We start from the raw sequence: 21044 nt of genomic DNA, 5'->3' as shown, positions 1-21044 counted from the left end.
ATTCGTATTTCAAAAAATATTTGAGTATAATTGGGTTAGAATAAAATATATTATGACTAGTAGTAATTATCCTCCTTACCAGCAGAAGGCCACTGTCCAAAGGATCCGAGGCACCAGAGGGCGCTGTGGTGACGGAGGTTATTTATTTATGTAGGCAGTGAAGGGAAGATGGCGGAGTCTGAAGAGCCAAAAGCGGATCCTTGCACTTTTCTGTTCAAAAAATCTACTAAGAAGTTCTCCGGGCGAAAAAGAAAAGCAAGCGACAGCGATAAAGGTATTAATTCATCAATAAGATAGTTTGAGAGTTTTTTTGGGGATAAAAATCTCGTGTTTTGATTTCGCTTTGGCTTTGTGAACCGTTCTGAAATGTAAACACGTTAGCTCAACGTTAAATGGCGAGATTTTTTGTGTGAAGGCATCCCTGTCTTTGATAATAAAACTTACATTTACCTGGAAATAGACAAACTATTCGAAAGATGGGAGCAAACCTGCACACTGCGGGAAGTTTGGGAACATTTTGTAGCTTTAAAAAACAGTTTTTCATTTGAGCTGCGTTCACGCTTCCTCGGAATCTTTAGGATTATGACATGTTGGCACCGAATGCATTTTGCGGCTTGATAGATGAATAATACAGACATTGGCAGAGATGTATTCACAAGATTGACCTAAGTTAAGTTACCACTCCCAAACTGTGAAAATTCCCCAGCTACTTTAACAACAAAAGTTTAACTAAACGAAACTTTGTTTCAGATGGCAGCAGTGATGAGGACAAGTGCTCTGTCGTCAGAAGGGGAAAGAAAGACACTCGAGGCAATCCCATGATTCAAAAGGTACAATGATAATAACAGTAATCATATATTATTTTAATCTATTTTGAGTTTAATAACCTATCCCTGGTCTTTTCCCTCTCTAGTCAAAGAAGGTGGAGAAAGATAAAGAATCGTCCAGTGAAAATGAAGAAGAAAAAGAAACAAAGAAGATCACTGTTGCATACAAGTCCACACGGTCAGCAGTGAGTTGAGACTTTTGTTCTTATTGTATTTTGTATTAGAAGCATTAACCATAAAGTGAAGGAGAAGCATATTTCTCCTGTAAAACCCATTGTTACAGTGCCAATGAGCAAGGATAGTAACCTCCTAGCTGCTGCAGTGGAGCAACAGCCTTGTTCTCCATCCATGTGTGTCTGTGCTCTGATTGTTTTTCTGCATTCACTGTCTGGTGTTGTGAAGCCACAATATGTTCATGCAGGCATCTTTCTCACGCTTTGCTTTTCTCCCGATGTCCCCCAAAAAAGAAACCAGAGGGACCTGATGACAGGGGTGCAACTGCCACTTATGAGATGGACACAGAGAAGGACAACGACGCTCAGGCGATCTTTGAGAGGAGTCAGAAAATCCAGGAGGTACAGAAGATTATATGATGTTGTTCTTCATGGCACAATTAAGCAAGAAGTTACAATTTTATGTAAATAAAATTTACATAAACAATGTTTTTTCTTTTTTAAATATACAGTTTTGGGCATAGTGTGAACAAATATGGCTCAATTGATTTTAAAATGATGTGTACTTGCACCTCATTCCACTCAAGAATGTAATGGGTTCTTCCTTGGCCTAAGCTACACCTTTTCATGAAAGTGTTGGCACGTTGACAGTTTCATGTAATCCTGCAGACAAAACGTAATCAATTTAGTAGATGTAGTAATGAAGTTTCCTATTAACCGAGCAATCCTTTTTTCTCCTTCAACAGGAGCTAGAAGGCAAAGAAGACGATAAAATCTACCGCGGTATTAACAATTACCAAAAATTCATCAAACCGAAAGATACCACCATGGGCAACGCCTCCTCTGGAATGGTCAGGTGAGAACTATAGCGAGACATATTAAGCACAAGCTTTCAAAATAAATGCTTCATCTGTCAATACTAAAATGTAGTATATTGGTGATGATGCACATATTTTATCAACAGGAAAGGACCAATCCGAGCCCCTGACCACCTGAGAGCCACAGTACGGTGGGACTACCAGCCGGACATCTGCAAAGACTATAAGGAGACGGGGTTCTGTGGCTTTGGAGGTATGTATGATTGTTGTACCGTTAAAATATCGAAGTCGTCTGTTGAATAATTGTAACTCTTTAACATCAAGATCATTCACTTTGGTGTTCTTCATCTTCTCCTGATATCAGACAGCTGCAAGTTCCTCCACGACAGATCGGACTACAAACATGGCTGGCAGATTGAGCGGGAACTGGAAGAGGGCAGATATGGAGCAAACGGTAAGTTCAGGAACAGGATATCATGAGGGTTTTTTTTGTGCCTGCATCAGCCTTTCCTGAACAATGCTGTGCTTTCATTTAGATGAGGAGAACTACGAAGTGAGCAGTGATGATGAAGATTTGCCCTTTAAGTGCTTCATCTGCAGGGAGTCCTTCAAAAATCCCATCATCACAAAGTGAGCTCTTCTCCTGTTTCCTCTTCACTGTTCACCACCAGTTGCAGTGAGTTAACCATTTGAATGTCTCCCAGGTGTAAGCACTACTTCTGTGAGACCTGTGCTCTTATGCATTACCGCAAGTCCAAGCGTTGCTATGTGTGCAACACTCAAACCAACGGTGTCTTCAACCCTGCTAAGGGTAAGTCGGGCTTTACATAATGTCTGTTTTTAACACTTGAAGATGTCTGTCATATTTAATTACATTATTACCACAAAAAATATTGTTTTGTTATATCAGTGTAATTTATGGTTAGATTTCGGATAAACCAAATGGTCAATACAGCTACGTGCCCCATTGTTGTGTTTAGCAAACGGGAGAATATATGTATTTTGTTTATTGCAGTGACATTTGTTTTTTAAGGCTAAATCTTCAACACAAATGAATCGAAATGGAATATTTTGTTGGATACAAATTGTGAATTTGACTTTTTGACATATCTTTGTTTACTGTGTGTCTTTACAAGGCTCTAGAGTTATTAAGAAAACATTTAATTTCACGAGCCAAGGCAATTCTTTACAGCCACCACTGAAATCAACTTTTACAAATATTATAATACTAATAACATTATCCATCCATCTTCTCCCGCTTATCCGTGATCGGGTCATTAATGTAGCTTAATCTTAAAACTATTATTTTTCTGTTATTTCAGAGTTGATGTCCAAGATGGAGAAACGCAAAGCCGCAGAAGACCAGCCACCATCAGATGAGGAGGATTAGCAGCATCTGAACCTTTTCAACCCTCCCCTTATGTGTTTGTCCGTGTACATTTGGAATAAAATAACTTTTTTTTTCAGACAATAAGCTGCTTCAGTGTGTGATACCATCAAATTAAAAACTTTAAAGCGAACAAAGTTTATTGTTAAGTCAAGATTGACATTTGCAACACTTTTCCCTCTCTTTCAAATGTACATGCAGACAAAACAAGCACCAATGTAACATTCACTTCTGACATAAGTCACATAACACCCAGAGTAAGTTCAAGGAAATACATACTTCTATGCTTGGAGGATTAAACTAAACAGATGTACTGCTTAACCTTTGCAACAAAAGTAATGTGTAAAGCATGAGATGTAGTGTACACTGTAACACAAGCAGAGAGCTAAGAAATGTGTATACATGCTGTTGAATTATTTTACCATCGGGACAAAGTTACAACCTTCCATCTGCTGTACAGAGGGTGGTCTCACTGAGCAGATGGGCCATGTTCAGAGTGGTAGAGTCTCCCCTGAATCCCTAGCAGCAGCTTCCCACCGATTCATTGGAGAATCTTTAGGTCTCGGCTACATCTACAACCAAAGATCCTCTTCCGAAACCTCAGCAGCAGCATGAGGAACAGAGGAATCCATTTTCATCCGTTTTCATGGGTTGTTATGTGTGAAATATATAGAGGCCATCAGTGCAGTGCAAGAGTGCATAATTAGATAACAAAAGCAGAGACTTCAAAAAGAGGCAGGACAGCTGCTGGCTTTTAACCTCTGTGTGAGAACAGCAACCCCTTTTAGTTTTAAGATTACAATTATTTACAAGGTGACCATTACAAAAACAAATCCTGTCCAGTATGCTCAGAGAGTTTTCCATCAGTTTCCCATGCGCGTCTCCCCGCTTTGTCTTCCACTGTCAGAAGTCCCAGTCGTCCACATCCAGGTGGCTGAGGCCCGACTCCAGACTGGCCAGTCCAGAGTGAGGGTCCTGCGGCTGGGTGCCCTCGAAGTTAGTGATGGGCGTCACAGGCCGCAACAACTCAGGCAGCGCCTCCGAAGGCCGCCGTTTAATCTTAGAGGGCAAAAAAAATATATAAGAAATTCTATAAATACACATTTTCTATGGACGTTATTTGTGTTGATGGAGCAACTATTATGTTAGAATAGCCCGATAAGTGTCAAGATCACCCATTCTAACAAGTAGGATTTGTATAGGTGGTAATGTCAGGATGAACCTGGTATTTAACACACCTGTTTGAAGAAGGGATGGCCTGTGAGAGTGGTGGCAGACGGTCTGAAAAGGAAAAGATGTGTTTTGAAAGGTGAACATAATGCGCAACAGGTCCTACATAATATTTAAGCAGGAACAAAGAGAAGGACCAACCTCTTCTCCGGGTCTCGCTGCAGACACAGTTCGACAAAGGCGTGGAAGTGCGGGGAGAACGTCCGGTTGTAGGGGTGTCCTCCTGACGAGGAGGAGGGCTCTCCATTGGAGTGGCGAACACTTCCGGCTCCTGGACCCTCGCAGATCCCGGAGTCGGCTCCAGAGCGAGAAGGTGTCATCGACAGCTCCTCTGGTGGGATAGTAGTGGTGTCCAGCAAACACGGCACCGTCCCATTGAGCTTCTCCAGCAGCATCTGTGTGGGTACGAACTGGGTTGATGCCCTTTGATTTATAACGATAACAGCTCACAGATTATAACCTTTCAATGTATAGTACTTATCTTACCTGTGTAGCAGGCATGTCTTTGAAGGGCACATGTCCGTTGGCCAGTTCACAGGCTGTAATGCCTAGGCTGTAGATGTCTGACCGAAAGTCGTAGCCCTCCAGGTTCTAAGAAAAAACATTCACATTTAGAATGTCAACTTCATCATATTTCACTTCTATGTCCTTTTAATTATGTTTAAATGCATCATGGAGAGGTTACTCTTTAAATGTGGCTGCACAACAGAATAATCAAACATGTAGACCAGAGACGGTATTGTCACAGAGTTATATAATGCTGGTGTGGAGGAGAGCAGTTCTGTACCTGCTGCAGCACCTCGGGGCTGAGCCAAGGCAGCACCTTGACGCTGTACTGGGGGAAGTCGTGGACCACTCTGGCCCTCTGGCCATGACGGATCAGACTGAAGATGCTCCGTAGTCCTGACATGCAGACCTGTCCGTCTGCCGAGATCAACACATGGCTGGCCTTCACACTCCTACACAGAACCAAAGACACTGAATGTCACGTTTACTTCTGTTTACAAAGAGATTGCCATGGGCTTGTCAATATTGTCTATTTATTAAATCCCAATGGTTAAAAGAAATCCGCACAAAAAAAAGAATTTGACTAACAGCCAACAAGTACTGCAGCTTTTAAATACATATTTTCTGGCATAAGTATATGCGGGAATACAAAATAACTGGAATTTAGGTGAAGTTACCGAAAAGCTCTTCGACACTTGAAGTGTATCTTACCGGTGAACGTATCCCATGTGGTGGATGTATTCAAGAGCTCTGAGTATTCCCAGCAAAAGGTATGCAATGGTCAGCTCAGTCATACCGTCAGCGAAATGTGAGCAGATCAGATCTCTGGCTGAACCTTTAAAAAACCACCAAATGCAAACATCAACTAACACAACTTTTACAACGTACATTAAAATTCAGTTACAGTTTTGTATGTGCATCTTACCATAAGCCATGAAAGGAGTGACGACCCACAGCTCATTCTCAGCTATAAAGACACTCTTGTAGGGTAAAATACTGGTGTGGTGAAACAGCTTCGACACATGTAGTTCACTCTGGGACGCAAAAAAAAGGAAATAACGTGTTATTAGGTCAAGTCGAGAAAAAGGAGGAAGAGGAAAAGACCATTCTGATGTAATCAGGCATTAGAGGCTGAGCAGTACAGACAGAACAGTACATGAAAACACAGACACAAGGATTATGCAAGTGTTCCTACTGCAGCAGTGAGATGAAAGAAAGGGAATTTGATTTCAGACAGGAGAGAGGTGAGGACTACGGGGTCACAGCAGAGTGATGGAGTGCTGACCTGCAGGTAGGCGACCATGTCATTAGTGCATGACTCCATGTCGATCCGTCGGATAGCAACGTGCTCCCCGGTGGGCCTGTATCGAGCCAGGTTCACCGTCATCAAGTCATCCAAGCCCCGGCCTAAAACAGGGAGAATACGATTAGGAAAAATGCATAGATTGGCAACAGTATCTTTTATCTACTTTCCAAAATCTACAATAAAAGAATAACATCTAACAATGTTAATACTATTCATTAAAAGGGCAATAGATTTATTTTTGTATTACATATTATCAAAATAAAATAAATGTGGATTGCACAATGTCTTTAGTTTAATTTTGAATACAATGTTCCTGAGAATTAGTATTAGAGAATGTCAGTCACAAGAGGCTGTTTATTAATATTACTGCTGCTGCTAATATTTCTGATTGCTTCCTGCTAATAAAACAATGAATGAAACCTGTGCACTTTGAACAGCCAAGTCCAGGTGTGTGCCTGCGTTTACATACCGATAACGGTGAGGAGCTCGTAGGAGCCGCTGTCAGGGAGGAAGCTGCCCATGGTGTCCCGACGTGGGGGGGAGGTCAGACTCTCCTGGCGGTCCTCATGGGCCTGAGGGAGGAAACAGAGCGACTGAAGATGAACAGTGACACTTGACGTAACGTCTACAGTGCAGGAGTGTGATAAAGGGCTGGTGAAGGACTACTACCGGAGTGTCACTCCTACACTACCGTTCAAAAGTTTGTAATCTTCTGCCACAAAAGGTTGTTTCGGCACAGTCAGGTGCCTTAGAGGTCTACTCTGTATTGTTGTCTTTTGTTTTGCGTATTTTACTGACATTTGAAAGGGCAGAAAGAGACAAGGATACCGCCGAGCAACAGTTTAATAAAAGGTAAAATAAATCAGCAGTCATTGGCTAAATAAACTGGAAGCTTAAAATCAAAATGTGAGGAATTTAATTAGCAAGATGTTCCTGATTGAGTATTAAGATCACAATAATGCTTATAGAAAGCTGGAATAAACAGGCAATTTGTTGCTTTTGCAAAACCTTTCTTAAAATATGTTGTTTGCATTTAGAATGTGAATTTTCTATCTATGTTTAAATAGCCATTATAAAAAAAGAAATGAAATAAAAGCGACAGCTGATTCCAAACTTTTGAAGGGTAGTGTATGTGTGAGAACTGTTAAAAGATCACAAAAAGACAAGCGTGAAGGTGTTAACGTGAGCCCTAGCAATACCCAAAGACATTACAAAATATTGAGCAAATACAATTGTCTACTGAAGGTTTAGTAATACTAACATATTCCAACACCATAGATGCACTCAATATATAACTGAGCGTTTGTTTCACAGTGAAAAACAGAAAGACTACATCAGGATTAACAGAATATCAAATTCAGAATCATAAATTGTTGCCCACTAAGAGCCCATCTCTTCCTGTGTTTAATCACAACAACAACAACAACAACAACAACAACAACAACAACAACGACATATATAGAAATGTTTAGACATGTGCATCAAAAACACATGTTAATGCTAAACCTAGAAGTGAGGACTCCTGTATTCCATAAATGTATCACTATTTAAATGATAGAAATGGACAGATTGCAGTAGCAAGCTGTGGAGGCAAACGAAGGCACGCTGTTTCCTTGGTGACCAGAGAGACGATACACAATCAAAACAACAACAGTGCACTTCCTTTCAGCACAATCCTATGCTATAGATCAGATGAGGCTTTGCGATCAAGATCAGAGCCACACAAATCAGAAGCTATCCTCACAGGTAAAACTAAACGGTGTAGACAATACTGGAGCCAAAACAGTGCCTTTTGTCAAACATAAACCGTCTGGACCTTACATTATACCTGAAATAAAAACAAAGCCAAACATGTTCTGGCAGCGTTGTTTGAAGGGAACATCTTCAGTTTGAGAATCACATGGGTAACTGCTGAAAAAATGCCATCGTGAACACAGAAGAGGACAGTAGGAAAACACAGTGGCATTAAAGAGTGACAACCTCGGCTCACCATCAACCCTACAACAGGCCCTCAGCACAGACAGGCGGTATCAAAACACAACACAACATTAGACTCTCAGTGAGACGACACCAAAATCCAAAACAGTGCAGTTACCTTGAGTGAAGCATTAACCAGCACACTGAGGACAGACAGACTTATTCTCTTTCTATTCCCCAACAGAACGCTGGTGAGTGAGGTGAGCTGTCCTTGTGAGCATTGAGCATGTACAGCGTCTGTCTGTCACTACACACTCATGCATACATTAATGTGCAAAGCCTGAGGGGGGTTGTGGATTCCTCTACATAAAAAAACTGTGCGCGCAAATACACATGCATGCACGCACACACACAAAGGGCATATGTTGGATGACGATGGCAGGAGTACCACACTTACGTTCCTGTGAGAGAGTCCCTGAGCTTGCTCTGGGGTAGAAAAACCACATCAATGACATAAAGACATGAACAAATACAAAACAAGAGAAGGATCGGTTTAGAGAAGCTCTTGAACTGGGAAGCGCAGCATCTTACAGCGGGAGTTTGCAGCATGCCACAGAATTTGATAAACGTACGTTGCTGGTTTTCTTAACACTAACTTTGTCCTTCAGGTTACCACCCTCCAAGTGACGCATCATTATCAAAACATACAGTTTTCCTGATATTGTGGGATTTGAATAAACTGAAGCTGCACTTAAATGACTAAAAACATTCACCACTGTAAATTGATAACTTCTACTAATTTTTTAATCAAATCAAAGCACAAATGAAAAACAGTCTAGCTACAAATTCTGCAGGATCTTCCCAGATATTATGTAAACCATTGAGAATACAGGACAGCCAAAACAGAAATGATACACTAAACAAAAATGCAGCTTTAAGCAATAATCTGCCACCAGGAAAAAGAGACAAAGCTTGAAAGGAAATAAAGCATAATCCACCTCAGAACCTTTTCCCTGATTCAGAAAATCAAATGTGCCACAACTTAAACTGATTATTTATGGGAGAAACATGGTACTTAAAGGGACGGTGTGTAGGATATGGCACGTTATTCTAGCGGTGTGACGATGTGTGAAGATGAGGTGTAACAATCTGCTGAGTTCAAAACCGTGGTATCTTTCAGGGCCATCCTTACAATAATACTACTTTAAGGAAACTCATAGTTGATATTGTGACAGAAATACTTAATTCATACAGTAGGAACAACAATAAAAAAGCGAACAAGTTAGTAGGGCAGAGGTAGAGGGGGAGTCTCATTATATTCTGATTAAAAATGAAAATCAAAAAATGCCCTACTGCTTCTCGAAAGTATTCTGCGCTTCATTATACCATGTTTGAAATACACAAAGCTACAAAACAGCTCAAGTTTATAAGAATTTCAATACAGCTGAAATTGTGAAACTTTAAAACTAGCAATGGGCCTCAAACCATGCTGGTTCTTGATCTGAAGTTCCAAACTAAATTCAGACTTTATTTCTCAATTAAAAAAATGTGGCTTAACACAGACAAGAAGTAACCTTAAAAAAAATATTCGAAATGGCAAATTAAAATAATTGACAGCCAAAAACAAATATGCAACCTATTCACACGCAGGATATACACATTCACAAAAAGCACTAAATAAAATGGCGCAGAAACAAGCTCACAGAACATCAGTTACCTTCACCATGTTCATTTCTGTTTGTTTGTCAGAAGGAGTTGTGACAAACTGCCCAGTCTTTATTAAAATTGCTCACTCACTTAGAGCAAAGCTTCAACTAGAGCAGCATGTTGATGCTTGTGCTTATTAAGGTCCTGATGTGTAATCAGTGGTTTGAAAATGCTGAACCAGTTTGTTGTATGTCTGTATGTCTGTAACCTCACCTCCAAATAAGTCCAAATCCCTCAGGCTCTCCACACTCAGTTTCTCAGTTACCCAACGCTGACAGACACAGAGGGTTAATGACAGACATGGAGAGAAAAAAAAATAAAAAATTCAAGCAAGAGTAAGAAAATGTTTAACAGAAACATGAAGATGACTTATGCTTACTTCCTCAACTATTCTGTAAAATAAAAAAAATCGTAGAAAACTGAGTTTTAAAATCCTATTACTTTTCTTATTTTTGAGTAGTGCAGAGTCGAATAGTGGTTTCTGCAGGACTCTTATAAGATTGTATGTTTTTTTCTATTTACAATAACAAAAGTGCCTAGCTGTTTGCAATAAAAGATGTCAGGTTTCATTTCAGTCCGATTTCCTTAATGAAGATTAAGCTTCAATGGAAATAACGATAAGAAACATACTGTAAGTACTGTACATTTAATCATGTGTATAGGATAACATGTAACCCTTAAACAGGCTTTTGTCTAAAATAGGTAATTGGCAAACACTTACAAGAAAAGACATGGATCCTCTTGAGTATGTTACATATGAATTGATGATACCACGCCCAGGGAATCCCTGTGAAGACGAGTGAAAATAAAGTGTTTAATCTGTTTAATCTCCTCCTGCGTGGGACAGTGTTGTACCATGCTTATTATTTAATTGCATGTGATTTCACTTCATCACACTGTTCTTAATGCATCCACTGTCTCCCATACAGAACAAAACACAAATACAACCAAACAAATACTACAAACATATATTACAGACAATACGAGTGTAATAACTCACTTTTGGATTCAATGCTTATTCATTTGTCCCACAGTCTTGGGCTATCATAGCTTTAACTCAACATAGAGACACACCTGCTACCACTCATTCTGTACTGCAAAACATACTGTCTGCATTATATTCTATTAAAACAAAAGTAGAATTTGTGTTTCCTTCAAATTACGTCAGACTCCTAAGAGAGAAGATACCGTTTTAAAAAAACTCACTACAGATAATACATTTGTGGACTTCACATTTTTGGGCGTCGGGTATTCTCTCAGGGCTGGCTTTAAGTGATGGTATATTTTTCTAGAGCTAATTTGTATCACGCTTGAATAATTGTTGTTATAATGCAAATACAGGAAAGCTCACTTCCAACAATGTTAATGGAGGCAATGCGAACACTCCATGCAACAACAAACACAATCTATATGAGGTAAATCACCTGCAGACCTCAGTTGTTGCTAATGGCTCGCTAATCGAGGGCGCAGGCTAGCATTATAGATTACCGTTAGCTATAGCAGATATCGTGACTACATCTAGCAACCAAAAATTTAATTTTTCACGTCGTAATCACTTACCTATTCAAGTTTCAACACAGCAATGCTTGGCTCAAAATATAGAAAATGCTAGGATAACTTATTCAGATGCCATCCTCTCCAGCGGGATGTTTTTGGCAGCTCTCCGACGTCGTCGCACACTGACGGCGACAGAAACTTGGCGCGCACTGATGACGCAAGATTCCTCAATGTCTTCTGAAAACACTGGACGTTTTACTGGCAGCAGAAACAGGTAAATGTTCCCTGTTAGCCACTCTAACGAGATTATCGATACATTCAGTCATAGAATGTTGTTATAGTGTATTGCCCTGGGTTGTGAAAAGCATCTTAACTTCCCCACGTTCACGGTGTTTCGACCCTAGCCTTACAGACTCCCATCTCGACCTCATTTTGCGGCCTTGAGCTAATGCTAACGTTATTATTTGAACTGTTAGATACATCGTTGCCAATGTTATGGTACCTGTAAATCAAATTGACCATCCTCTGCGAGTAGCTAATTACTGCTGTGATGCTTTTCACTGCCGTTGTTAGCAAATATCATTAGCTTTATGCTACGTCAGTTCCTCAAACTGGTAACGTTCTCTCCTTAAAAACACATTAAAGTTAAGCTGAATTATGATCTGTTTTACTCGCCTATGTGCGTGCCTCCAGCCAGGGACATGAGTGTCTTGTGAAATACAAGCATATATTGCATTATTGGTGTTATGTTTAACCTGCACAGCCGCATAGATATATAGCTACGCAGCATGGACAAACTGTTTACTTTATTACAAACTATTCACACCCCTTTGTGTATATTAATATATTGAATTATCATTATGCATATACCTTTTTCTATATTCCTTTTTACGTCTGACTAGTCTTTATGCATTTATTAAATGTACTAATTCACGACCTACATTTTCTTTTTGCATTTACTTTCACAAAAGTCAATAAAAGCTCAAATATGCAAAAAATTATTTTGTTGATTTTAAGAAGCAACTAAATAAGCAAAAAGTGACAATGATTGATAATTATAGACTGATTGGGTAACAGAATGAATACGTTAGCTGAAAAAGGAAATCATATACAGTACTACATTACAGATTCATCATATAATAAGAACTCTGCTCAACGGATAGCAGCCACAAAACGAACGTTTAAGGAGAGGAAAATAAGTGTTTTCCCTCTAAATAATAGAAAATCGAAAATAAATGGCCTATGAAGTTTTACAAATAAATACGCTCCCTTTGCTTTTGATTGAAGTAGGAACATATTTGTTCAAATCAAAAGGGTTGAAGTCAGAAAATTAAGGATCTTTTGATATAATGGCCTCAAACCCTTATCCTCCATCAAAATACACATGCTGTAAGATGTCCTTGTTGACAAAAGTTTTAAATAAGTTCAGAGGATTGCTAAGTCACATTTTATTTTGAGAACATTCAATAAAGGAACAATGCAGAAAGATAAAAGCCACAATTTTTCCAAACAATATTTGGTGTATAACGTGAATCTTAAATTATTTTTGTTTCACAGCTCAGCCATGAACTGGAACAAAGGTGGTCCAGGTGTGAAGCGAGGGTTTGGGTTTGGAGGATTTTCCCTTGCCGGGAAAAAAGATGAACCTAGCCCTCCTCCGAAATCTCAAACAAATTTTGCACCCCCAGGATCAAGCGGATATGGGAAAAGCCAGCAGCTCCCATCCTTCTACAAAATAGGGACAAAAAGAGCAAATTTTGATGAGGAAAATGCGTAAGTGTTAAATATATCCCATTCACACATATGTACACTTTTGCACTTGTCCTTATACCTATATACTCTTATACTTATTTGCAGATCAACCGCTTGTTTGTGTTAGTGACTAATTAGAAAACTGCATCTTTGTCATTTTCAACTAGGTATTTTGAGGACGATGAAGAGGAGTCCAGCAACAATGTGGATTTGCCGTACATCCCAGCGGAGAACTCGCCCACACGGCTGCAGATGCAGACAGGTGGCGGCTCAGACAGTGAAGATGACCCACTGGATGCCTTTATGGCAGAGGTTGAGGTGAGAAGAGAAATACAGTAGGAAAACAAGAAAATTGCATCCAAAGGCCTAATCTGCTGTTCCTCTAACAAATACATGTTCCTCTAACAAATACATGTTCCTCTAACAAATACATGTTCCTCTAACAAATACATGTTTCCTCTCCGACAGAGCCAAGCAGCTAAGGACATGAGGAAACTAGAGGAAAAAGAAAAGGAGAAGAAGTCAGCAAAGTAAGGCTCAACCTTTCTTTTATGTTATTTAAAATGTTTAGTCACTTATGAGGCCCTTATGTAGGTGCTTACATTTAAATTTGACCAGAAGGAAAAAAAACTGTTGCCCACATGAGTTAATATTTTGTGAGCTAAACTATAAGCCACTATATTATATTTACTATAGTGTCAATTTGTATGTACGTTTCACTGTCTTAACTACAAAAAGCAATTAAGCTTTATGCAGAAATTATATTTTAAGTTTCTACAATTACTGGCACAAAGCCTGGCACATCCAGCAATGTTTCGCTGGCTTTAAAGATATAAGATCTTTATAAGATGTAAGCACTGAACTTAGTCATAGTGGGATGTGGTCTGTCTTGGGTGTATCAACGAGCCGCAGGGAAGTTTTTTTTTTTCTCCGCTTGTCATTTCAGGGGTATACGTGATGACATTGAAGAAGAAGATGAACAAGTGAGTGAGCCCTCCAAAGTTCTTCATCTACTACATCGTTGATCAGAGAGGTCTTCAGACCTAAATCTGCCCTCTCTAATTTAGAAAGCCATCTGCATTCCCTTCTGTCTGACCATGCAGGTTGCCTTTAGGATTATTATGATACATTTATTTTCCTTCTATAGAATATTATTGTTTGAAAAGTGTGAAGAAAGCATGTTTAATTGTTGATTTATGTCAGAAATTCAGTGATGTGAATTGATGATAAGAGATTGTGAATAATTTGTCCTATTGTTGAGCTGAATGTCCCCTCAGGTATTTGTCAGCTACTGGCGCCTGGACGCTGCGGTGAGCAGCACACCGGCTCGGTTTTTTACTTGAAAAGCTTTGCTCTCTGCAGGAAGCCTACTTCCGCTACATGGCAGAGAACCCCACAGCCGGGCTGACCCTAGAGGACGAGGATGAAAACATTGACTATGACAGTGATGGGAACCCAATAGCCCCCACCACTAAGAAAATTATCCTGCCGCTTCCTCCCATTGACCACTCTGAGGTACAGTTGACCCGACTAAAGGGTTTAGCAATAAGTATTGCCCTGGGCTAGAAAAATGCCATATCAGTCTAATACATTTTGAACGCTTAACCCTTTACTGATTGAGCCCAGACAGTTTAAAAGTGCTGTCTCAACTATGGCTCAACGTTTGATGTCTTTAACTTGTGTCTAATGAGTGATTATGTTGCGATTCTTTTGTCTTTTGGTCTACAGATTGATTACCCACCCTTTGAGAAAAACTTCTACAATGAGCATGAAGAGCTCAGTTGCTTGGATGCAACTCAAGTGTTCGACTTAAGGCACAAATTGAACCTAAGGGTAAGTATGGGATTCATGTACACTTGTTATACAGCTCAAATCCTACACATGTGATAGTTATAATGCTGATTTAGTAATTTTATACTGGTCCCCAATTCAATTTTAGGCATTTCTTTCTTTCCTTAGTTGCTGTGAAAGTAACATGAGCATTCATCATCATACAGGCTGTTGTTGTCATCATCATTTCTTCATCACTTCGTCTCTTTCAGGTATCTGGTGCTGTCCCTCCAAAACCTTGCACGAGCTTTGCCCACTTCAGCTTTGATGAGCAGCTGATGCACCAAATCCGCAAGTCTGAGTATACTCAGCCCACGCCCATTCAGTGCCAAGTATAGTACACGTTTATTGTATTATATTTATTAAATGTTTGTTCTTTGTTCACTATTTTATTCAAAAATATTGTTTGTTTTTTTTATTCTCAATTTGGCTTTTAGGGTTTGCCCATAGCTCTTTCTGGACGAGACATGATAGGAATTGCAAAAACTGGCAGTGGTAAGACTGCTGCTTTTATCTGGCCCATGCTTGTTCACATCATGGATCAAAAGGAACTGGAGGCAGGGGAAGGGCCCATCGCCATCATTGTGTGTCCCACCAGAGAGCTTTGTCAGCAGGTAAGCATTGGGAAGGAACCAAGTCAAATCTAAAAAAGATATTTGCTTAGTCTTATCTAAAAATACTATTGTGTGTCACTTTGCCAGATTCATGCAGAATGCAAGCGTTTTGGGAAAGCCTACTCTCTGCGTTCTGTGGCGGTTTATGGAGGAGGCAGCATGTGGGAGCAGGCCAAAGCTCTGCAGGAGGGAGCAGAGATTGTTGTGTGCACTCCGGTAAGAGAAGAGATAACCTACTTTTGTCTTTGACATGCCTTCAAGGAGAAACAGCTCCACAGCTGCAGCAAAATTAGATATTTACTGATTATGTGTGTGTGCATAGGGTCGTCTGATTGACCACGTTAAGAAGAAGGCCACGTCCCTGCAGAGAGTGTCATACATGGTGTTTGATGAGGCAGATCGCATGTTCGATATGGGCTTTGGTGAGTTGGCTTGATCGTTATTGTATCAAAGATGTTTTAAAAGCTATGTGCAATGTAGCTCATTTCTCTTTTCCCTTTCAGAATATCAGGTTAGATCCGTTGCTAGCCATGTCCGTCCAGACAGACAGAGTAAGTGGTGTTCCTTAAGTAAAAGAACGATGTGTCATTGTCATTGGTAGCAAAGCTTCAAGTTCAAAGCCTAATTTATAATTAATATTTCCTTCGCAGCCCTTTTGTTTAGCGCTACTTTCCGAAAGAAGATAGAGAGGCTGGCCAGAGACATCTTGGTAGATCCTATTCGAGTGGTGCAGGGAGACATCGGAGAGGTATGCAGCATCACACTATCTGCAAACATCAAGAATTGTTTTGAAACTGCAGATACTCAAAATTGACACATAATTATGCTGATTTATTCCTTTTGTTAGATTACTACAACAACATATTAGGAAGTGTTAAAGGCTAGAGGAAAAAATGTCAGAACCAATGGGGATAATATTCAGAGAAAAAACCTAATGTGGTGTCTTGACCTATAATTGCCCGAATACAACATTATTCTGTCCTGATTATGGCCGCAAAATGTTTTGGAAGTACCATTTTTATTTTTTAAGTGTTCAATAAAAGGTAATAAAGTGAAACACACTTTGACAATATGCTTAAGCACTATTTTGAATGTCCTCACTTCTCTGACCAGGCAAATGAGGATGTCACTCAGATCGTGGAGATGTTGCGCACCGCGGCGGATAAATGGGACTGGCTGACCCGGCGGCTGGTGGAGTTCACCTCCTCCGGCTCGGTCCTTATCTTCGTCACCAAGAAGGCAAACTGTGACGAACTGGCCGCTAACCTGACCCAGGAGGGCCACAGCCTGGGCCTCCTGCACGGAGACATGGACCAGAGTGAGAGGAACAAAGTCATCAGCGACTTCAAGAAACAGAATTTGCCCGTCCTAGTTGCCACTGACGTAGCTGGTGAGTGCAAGAGAAGGTGGTGATGGAGATGGGAAAGGTTTTCTACTTTCTATTAATTTCCTTCATTGATCCTTTCTATATGAGAAAAACACATTAGGGTCACATTTTTTTTTTTAAATGCTTTGGGAAGTGACAGTTTGGTCTTCTGTGTATTGAGTTACAAACCAATATCAACTCATAAATCAAACTAGGGCTTTAAATAAGGATTGAGTCTAGATTTTAGATTTTTTGAAATAATCCTACTCAGCCACCATTGGAATCTAATTCTAAAACCAAACACAGGTACAATATCTGTGTACCCTAAATATTGTCTGCAACTGTGCACAAAACCTGAACTGACACTAACAAAAATTGTGAATGAAGCTCTCTGGTACAGGCCTAAATTTACCATCTTTTGACAATTTCTTCCCCAGCTCGTGGTCTGGACATCCCGTCCATTCGCACCGTGGTGAACTACGACGTGGCACGAGACATCGACACACACACACACAGGATTGGTCGTACTGGTCGTGCTGGAGAGAAAGGTGTTGCTTACACTCTCCTCACGAACAAAGACACCACATTTGCTGGTGACCTCGTGAGAAATCTGGAGGGAGCTAATCAAGCTGTTTCCAAAGAACTGATGGATTTAGCCATGCAGGTGAGATAGAGAACTCATAGAATCCAGAACAGTAAGTCTATTGGTTTTTAGGAGATTATGTTTTAACATTATTTTGTTCACATTCTTCCTCAGAATCCCTGGTTTAGGAAGTCCCGATTCAAGAGTGGTAAAGGGAAGAAGCTGAATATTGGCGGAGGTGGTCTTGGTTACAGAGAGAGACCAGGCCTTGGGGCTGAAAGTTCTGTGAGTTACTTTTTGCACCACTCTAAATCTGTAACGGACTCCTAGGAATTACTAAGCACTATAAGATGAAACAAATATAATCAAACTTCAAGTGAAACCTGTAAACATTGATCCTCTGACTGTATTAAATATTATTTTCATGGTTGTGTTTCGAGAAAATTCATGGAGATGTGAGTAATTCTCTGTTTTTGCAGGAACGCAAAATGTTGTGTAGCAGTAGCTTTGAAAGCTACAGCAAACCAGCAACTGGGGCAATGGGAGACCGCATGACTGCGATGAAATCAGCCTTCCAGGTAGAATCAATCAAAGTTTATTTATATAGCCCAATATCACAAATGTTACATTTGTCTCAGGGGACTTTACAGTAGAGTTTACAGTAGAACTCTGCTTTCTGCTGCTCTCTCTTCATTAGTATGTCTTCATTATTTCTTTAACTTAATATCACCATTATTGATAGTTGTATTATTTTTCTCTGCTCTTTCCATTTTTTTTATAAAAAAATGTAAACGTTTTTAAATGTTATATTGTTTTTTTCTCTACTTCCATTGCTATGAAATTAAGTATTTCCATACTTTCAATTTAAACATTTTGAAATTACACTAAAATACCGTGTGACTTTATAGATACTTGGGTTATGGATTAGAGAGTAATAATTATTACAACTAAAACTGTTGTGTTATTATTCAGGTTTAGAAATGTTCAAACAGCAATGGCGGAAGAAAGATTTTTTTAAAAAGCAAAAGATTCAGCATCTGGCCACAAAATGGCAGACACCACAACATAAGATGAGAGCACAGAAACCCTTGTTTAGCCAACTCTGAATGTTGTGTTGTCACAACAAGATTTAAAGTAGGTACTTCTTGTTTTGCCTCGCAGGCAGCTCATCTCTCCCTCTCAATGTCTTTTCTTCTAGTCTCAGTACAAGAGTCACTTTGTTGCTGCGTCCAGCGGCCCCCCAAAGCTCAGCACTAAGTCTAACAGCACGTCAGGCTGGACAAGCGCCGGCAGCCTGAGCTCTGTGCCCACAGAGTCTGCCAACGGCTCTGAGTGGTCCCAGGGGGCTGCCATGTCCATGCCTGGCTTCACTAGCGCTGGCTCTCTGAGCTCTGTGCCGGCCAGTCAACCCAGTCCACAGCACAACTTCCCCCCGCCTGCCCCTCCCCCGCAGAGAGACACCCAGCGGGACAGACACGGGGAGAACCGGGGACGCCACGACAGTCATCACCCCCACAGCGAGAGGAGTGACCGATACAGTGGAGAAGAACGCTATGGAGACCGGGATCGTCGTGGTGGAGATGGAGACCGCGATCGCCACGGAGACGGAGACCGTGATCGCCACGGAGACAGAGATCGTGAACGCCATGGGGACCGGGAACGCAGCAGTGGCGGCAGCGGCGGCAGCAGCGGCGGCAGTAGCAGCGGCAGCAGCGGCGGCAGCAGCGGCGGCAGCAGCGGCGGCAGTAGCAGCCGCCACAACGAGAGTCGCAACGGAGATGGAAGCAGGAGGGAAAGAGAGGATCGGAGGAGCGAGAGGGACGGGGGAGACAAAGGGAGTGGGGAGGGGAGGGACAGAGGAGATGATAGCTTTGCTGTCCCTGAACCACCAAAGCGTAGAAAGAGCAGGTGGGACAACTAAAAGCAGGAAATCTACGTATCAATAGAATAATGTGTGCAACTGCTCAATGATGAGCTTGTCTGTTGTGAAGGCAGATAGCAGAGCATATCAGAGGCTGACACAAGCACAAGAGGAGATGTGTGGACTTTGAATAAAAGTTCACTGAGATCCTGTAAGGTTGGTTAGGTCATGATCAGAAAGATCAACAGAAGCAGCTCAGAGACAGTTACTGTACATATGTCATCATGACTGTTGTTATTGTAAGTCAATAGGATCAGGCAATAGAGCTGTAATGAAGCCAACTGTCAGTAAACAATTCAAAGCTAGGACACGTTGGTTATTGCAAGGTTTCCTCTCAATGAGTTCCTATTCCTAACATGCTTTTGTGCTTGATGTTTTATTTTATTTCCTGATGGATCTTTGCCAAGTCGTGCATTTGTGTTTGCGTTTTGTTTATCTACCAAACTAACTCTGTTTAAGTGCTCTGTCTCGATTCAAAGTCACACACATGTTAATACAATGTATAGCTTTTTTGTGTCTTGTATTCGAGTTCTAGTGAAATGCCTTACTTTGGCATTTAGTCTGTCTATGCTTTGGAACTGTTTTTCAAGAAAGATGCATTTGTTTTGTATGGGAGGAATTTCAAGTGTTCATTTACACGTGGAATATGTGACGTTTTGATTAAAAATACTTCTTTGGCATCGACTTTTGTATCTGCTTTTCTATGACAAACTGTCACTAATACAAATTAATATGAAAAGCTAATATTTAAAGGCAATTACATAACAAACAATATGTATACACATAAATAAACATCCACTCCAAAAGCTGGTTACATTTTTTGTTTGAATAAACTGTCATTTAAGTAGATAGTTCCGTTTGAGCAGTAATGGAGTTAACGTACGTTTATTATTAAGAGCTCCTGCCTTTGGCCACTGGGAGGCAGTGAACACCCATGACTTTAAGGTCGACCGCTAATTGTTTTTTTATAAAGAATTAGCAGTAAGTGTTACAATAAAACCATCTTGTCTGTGACGTTAGTAACTATCATTATGCATCATACGTTGTTAGCAGGTCATATATGTTGTGTTTTTGTCTAACTAGAGTCATTTCAGCTGTCAAATAAATGTATAGGGAGATATTGTTAAATAGTTTAATCTAAGTTGAAGTAGAGCAGCAGCACATTCAAATATTTGTCCGTCGTGTTAAGACTTATTTGTGTCATAGATAGTAGAAATTGAAACCAAACGGAACTGTTTCAAAAAACAAAACAAATGTAGAGTTGACTCCATTACATACATTTGTATTATTTAGATAGTATTTTATATTTTCAAAGAAATACATAACAGAAAACATCCATACAAGGACATTGTCAATTGCATAATATGCATGCACATGGTCCTGTATCATGATTTACTCCATACTATTGATATACTTTTTATTCTATATTATCTTATTTTATTTTCACCCTGTCTTAAATTTATTGTCTATTAGTCTAACTTGTTTTTTGTGTTACTTTTTTTTGTTTAAAGGGGAGCAGCCAAGATGGTTTCGGTCAAGGAATTGCCTTATCGTGATCGAAATGATTTAACCTATCAAAATATGATAGAATTTAATAGAATAGAATAAT

General features: G+C 40.1%; 3 protein-coding genes across 7 annotated transcripts; 2 read left to right on the top strand and 1 right to left on the bottom strand.

Annotated features, from left to right (window-relative positions):
• The first annotated feature begins 107 nt into the window (after positions 1-107).
• rnf113a (ring finger protein 113A) lies at positions 108-3292 on the top strand. The gene is made up of 10 exons (XM_079645810.1): positions 108-274; positions 751-830; positions 914-1012; positions 1295-1402; positions 1747-1856; positions 1965-2071; positions 2183-2272; positions 2355-2448; positions 2523-2629; positions 3141-3292. Exons 1-10 carry the CDS (start codon positions 169-171, stop codon positions 3206-3208), a joined length of 969 nt encoding a protein of 322 aa, XP_079501936.1. The 5' UTR covers positions 108-168; the 3' UTR covers positions 3209-3292.
• Positions 3293-3327: 35 nt separating this feature from the next.
• On the bottom strand, positions 3328-11572 carry strada (STE20 related adaptor alpha). 5 transcript variants are annotated; one of them, XM_079645805.1, is made up of 13 exons: positions 11433-11572; positions 10594-10659; positions 10086-10143; positions 8623-8651; positions 6718-6820; positions 6228-6349; positions 5868-5976; positions 5654-5777; positions 5223-5394; positions 4922-5026; positions 4577-4845; positions 4444-4486; positions 3328-4264 (listed from the first exon to the last, which is right to left on the bottom strand). In XM_079645805.1, exons 2-13 carry the CDS (start codon positions 10603-10605, stop codon positions 4109-4111), a joined length of 1302 nt encoding a protein of 433 aa, XP_079501931.1. In that variant the 5' UTR covers positions 10606-10659; positions 11433-11572; the 3' UTR covers positions 3328-4108. The 5 variants fall into 5 exon arrangements, with proteins under 5 accessions (XP_079501931.1, XP_079501932.1, XP_079501934.1 ...); XM_079645806.1 differs by having other exon boundaries at positions 4577-4830; XM_079645808.1 differs by lacking the exon at positions 8623-8651 and having other exon boundaries at positions 11433-11448.
• Positions 11495-20113, top strand: ddx42 (DEAD (Asp-Glu-Ala-Asp) box helicase 42). Its single transcript, XM_079645801.1, has 18 exons — positions 11495-11643; positions 12927-13142; positions 13289-13439; positions 13590-13651; positions 14068-14104; positions 14484-14636; positions 14850-14954; positions 15164-15283; positions 15389-15565; positions 15653-15781; positions 15888-15987; positions 16069-16116; positions 16216-16313; positions 16679-16955; positions 17369-17595; positions 17689-17799; positions 17994-18092; positions 18713-20113. The coding sequence occupies exons 1-18, from the start codon at positions 11519-11521 to the stop codon at positions 19433-19435; spliced, it is 2958 nt and encodes a 985-aa protein (XP_079501927.1). The 5' UTR covers positions 11495-11518; the 3' UTR covers positions 19436-20113.
• Positions 20114-21044: the final 931 nt, after the last annotated feature.

The sequence above is a fragment of the Notothenia rossii genome (genome assembly GCF_949606895.1).
Source record: "Notothenia rossii genome assembly, chromosome: 8".
NCBI classification, from domain to species: Eukaryota; Metazoa; Chordata; class Actinopteri; order Perciformes; family Nototheniidae; genus Notothenia; species Notothenia rossii.
The sequence above is the reverse complement of the archived record's forward strand: the minus strand, read 5'-3'. Positions and strand labels throughout refer to the sequence as shown.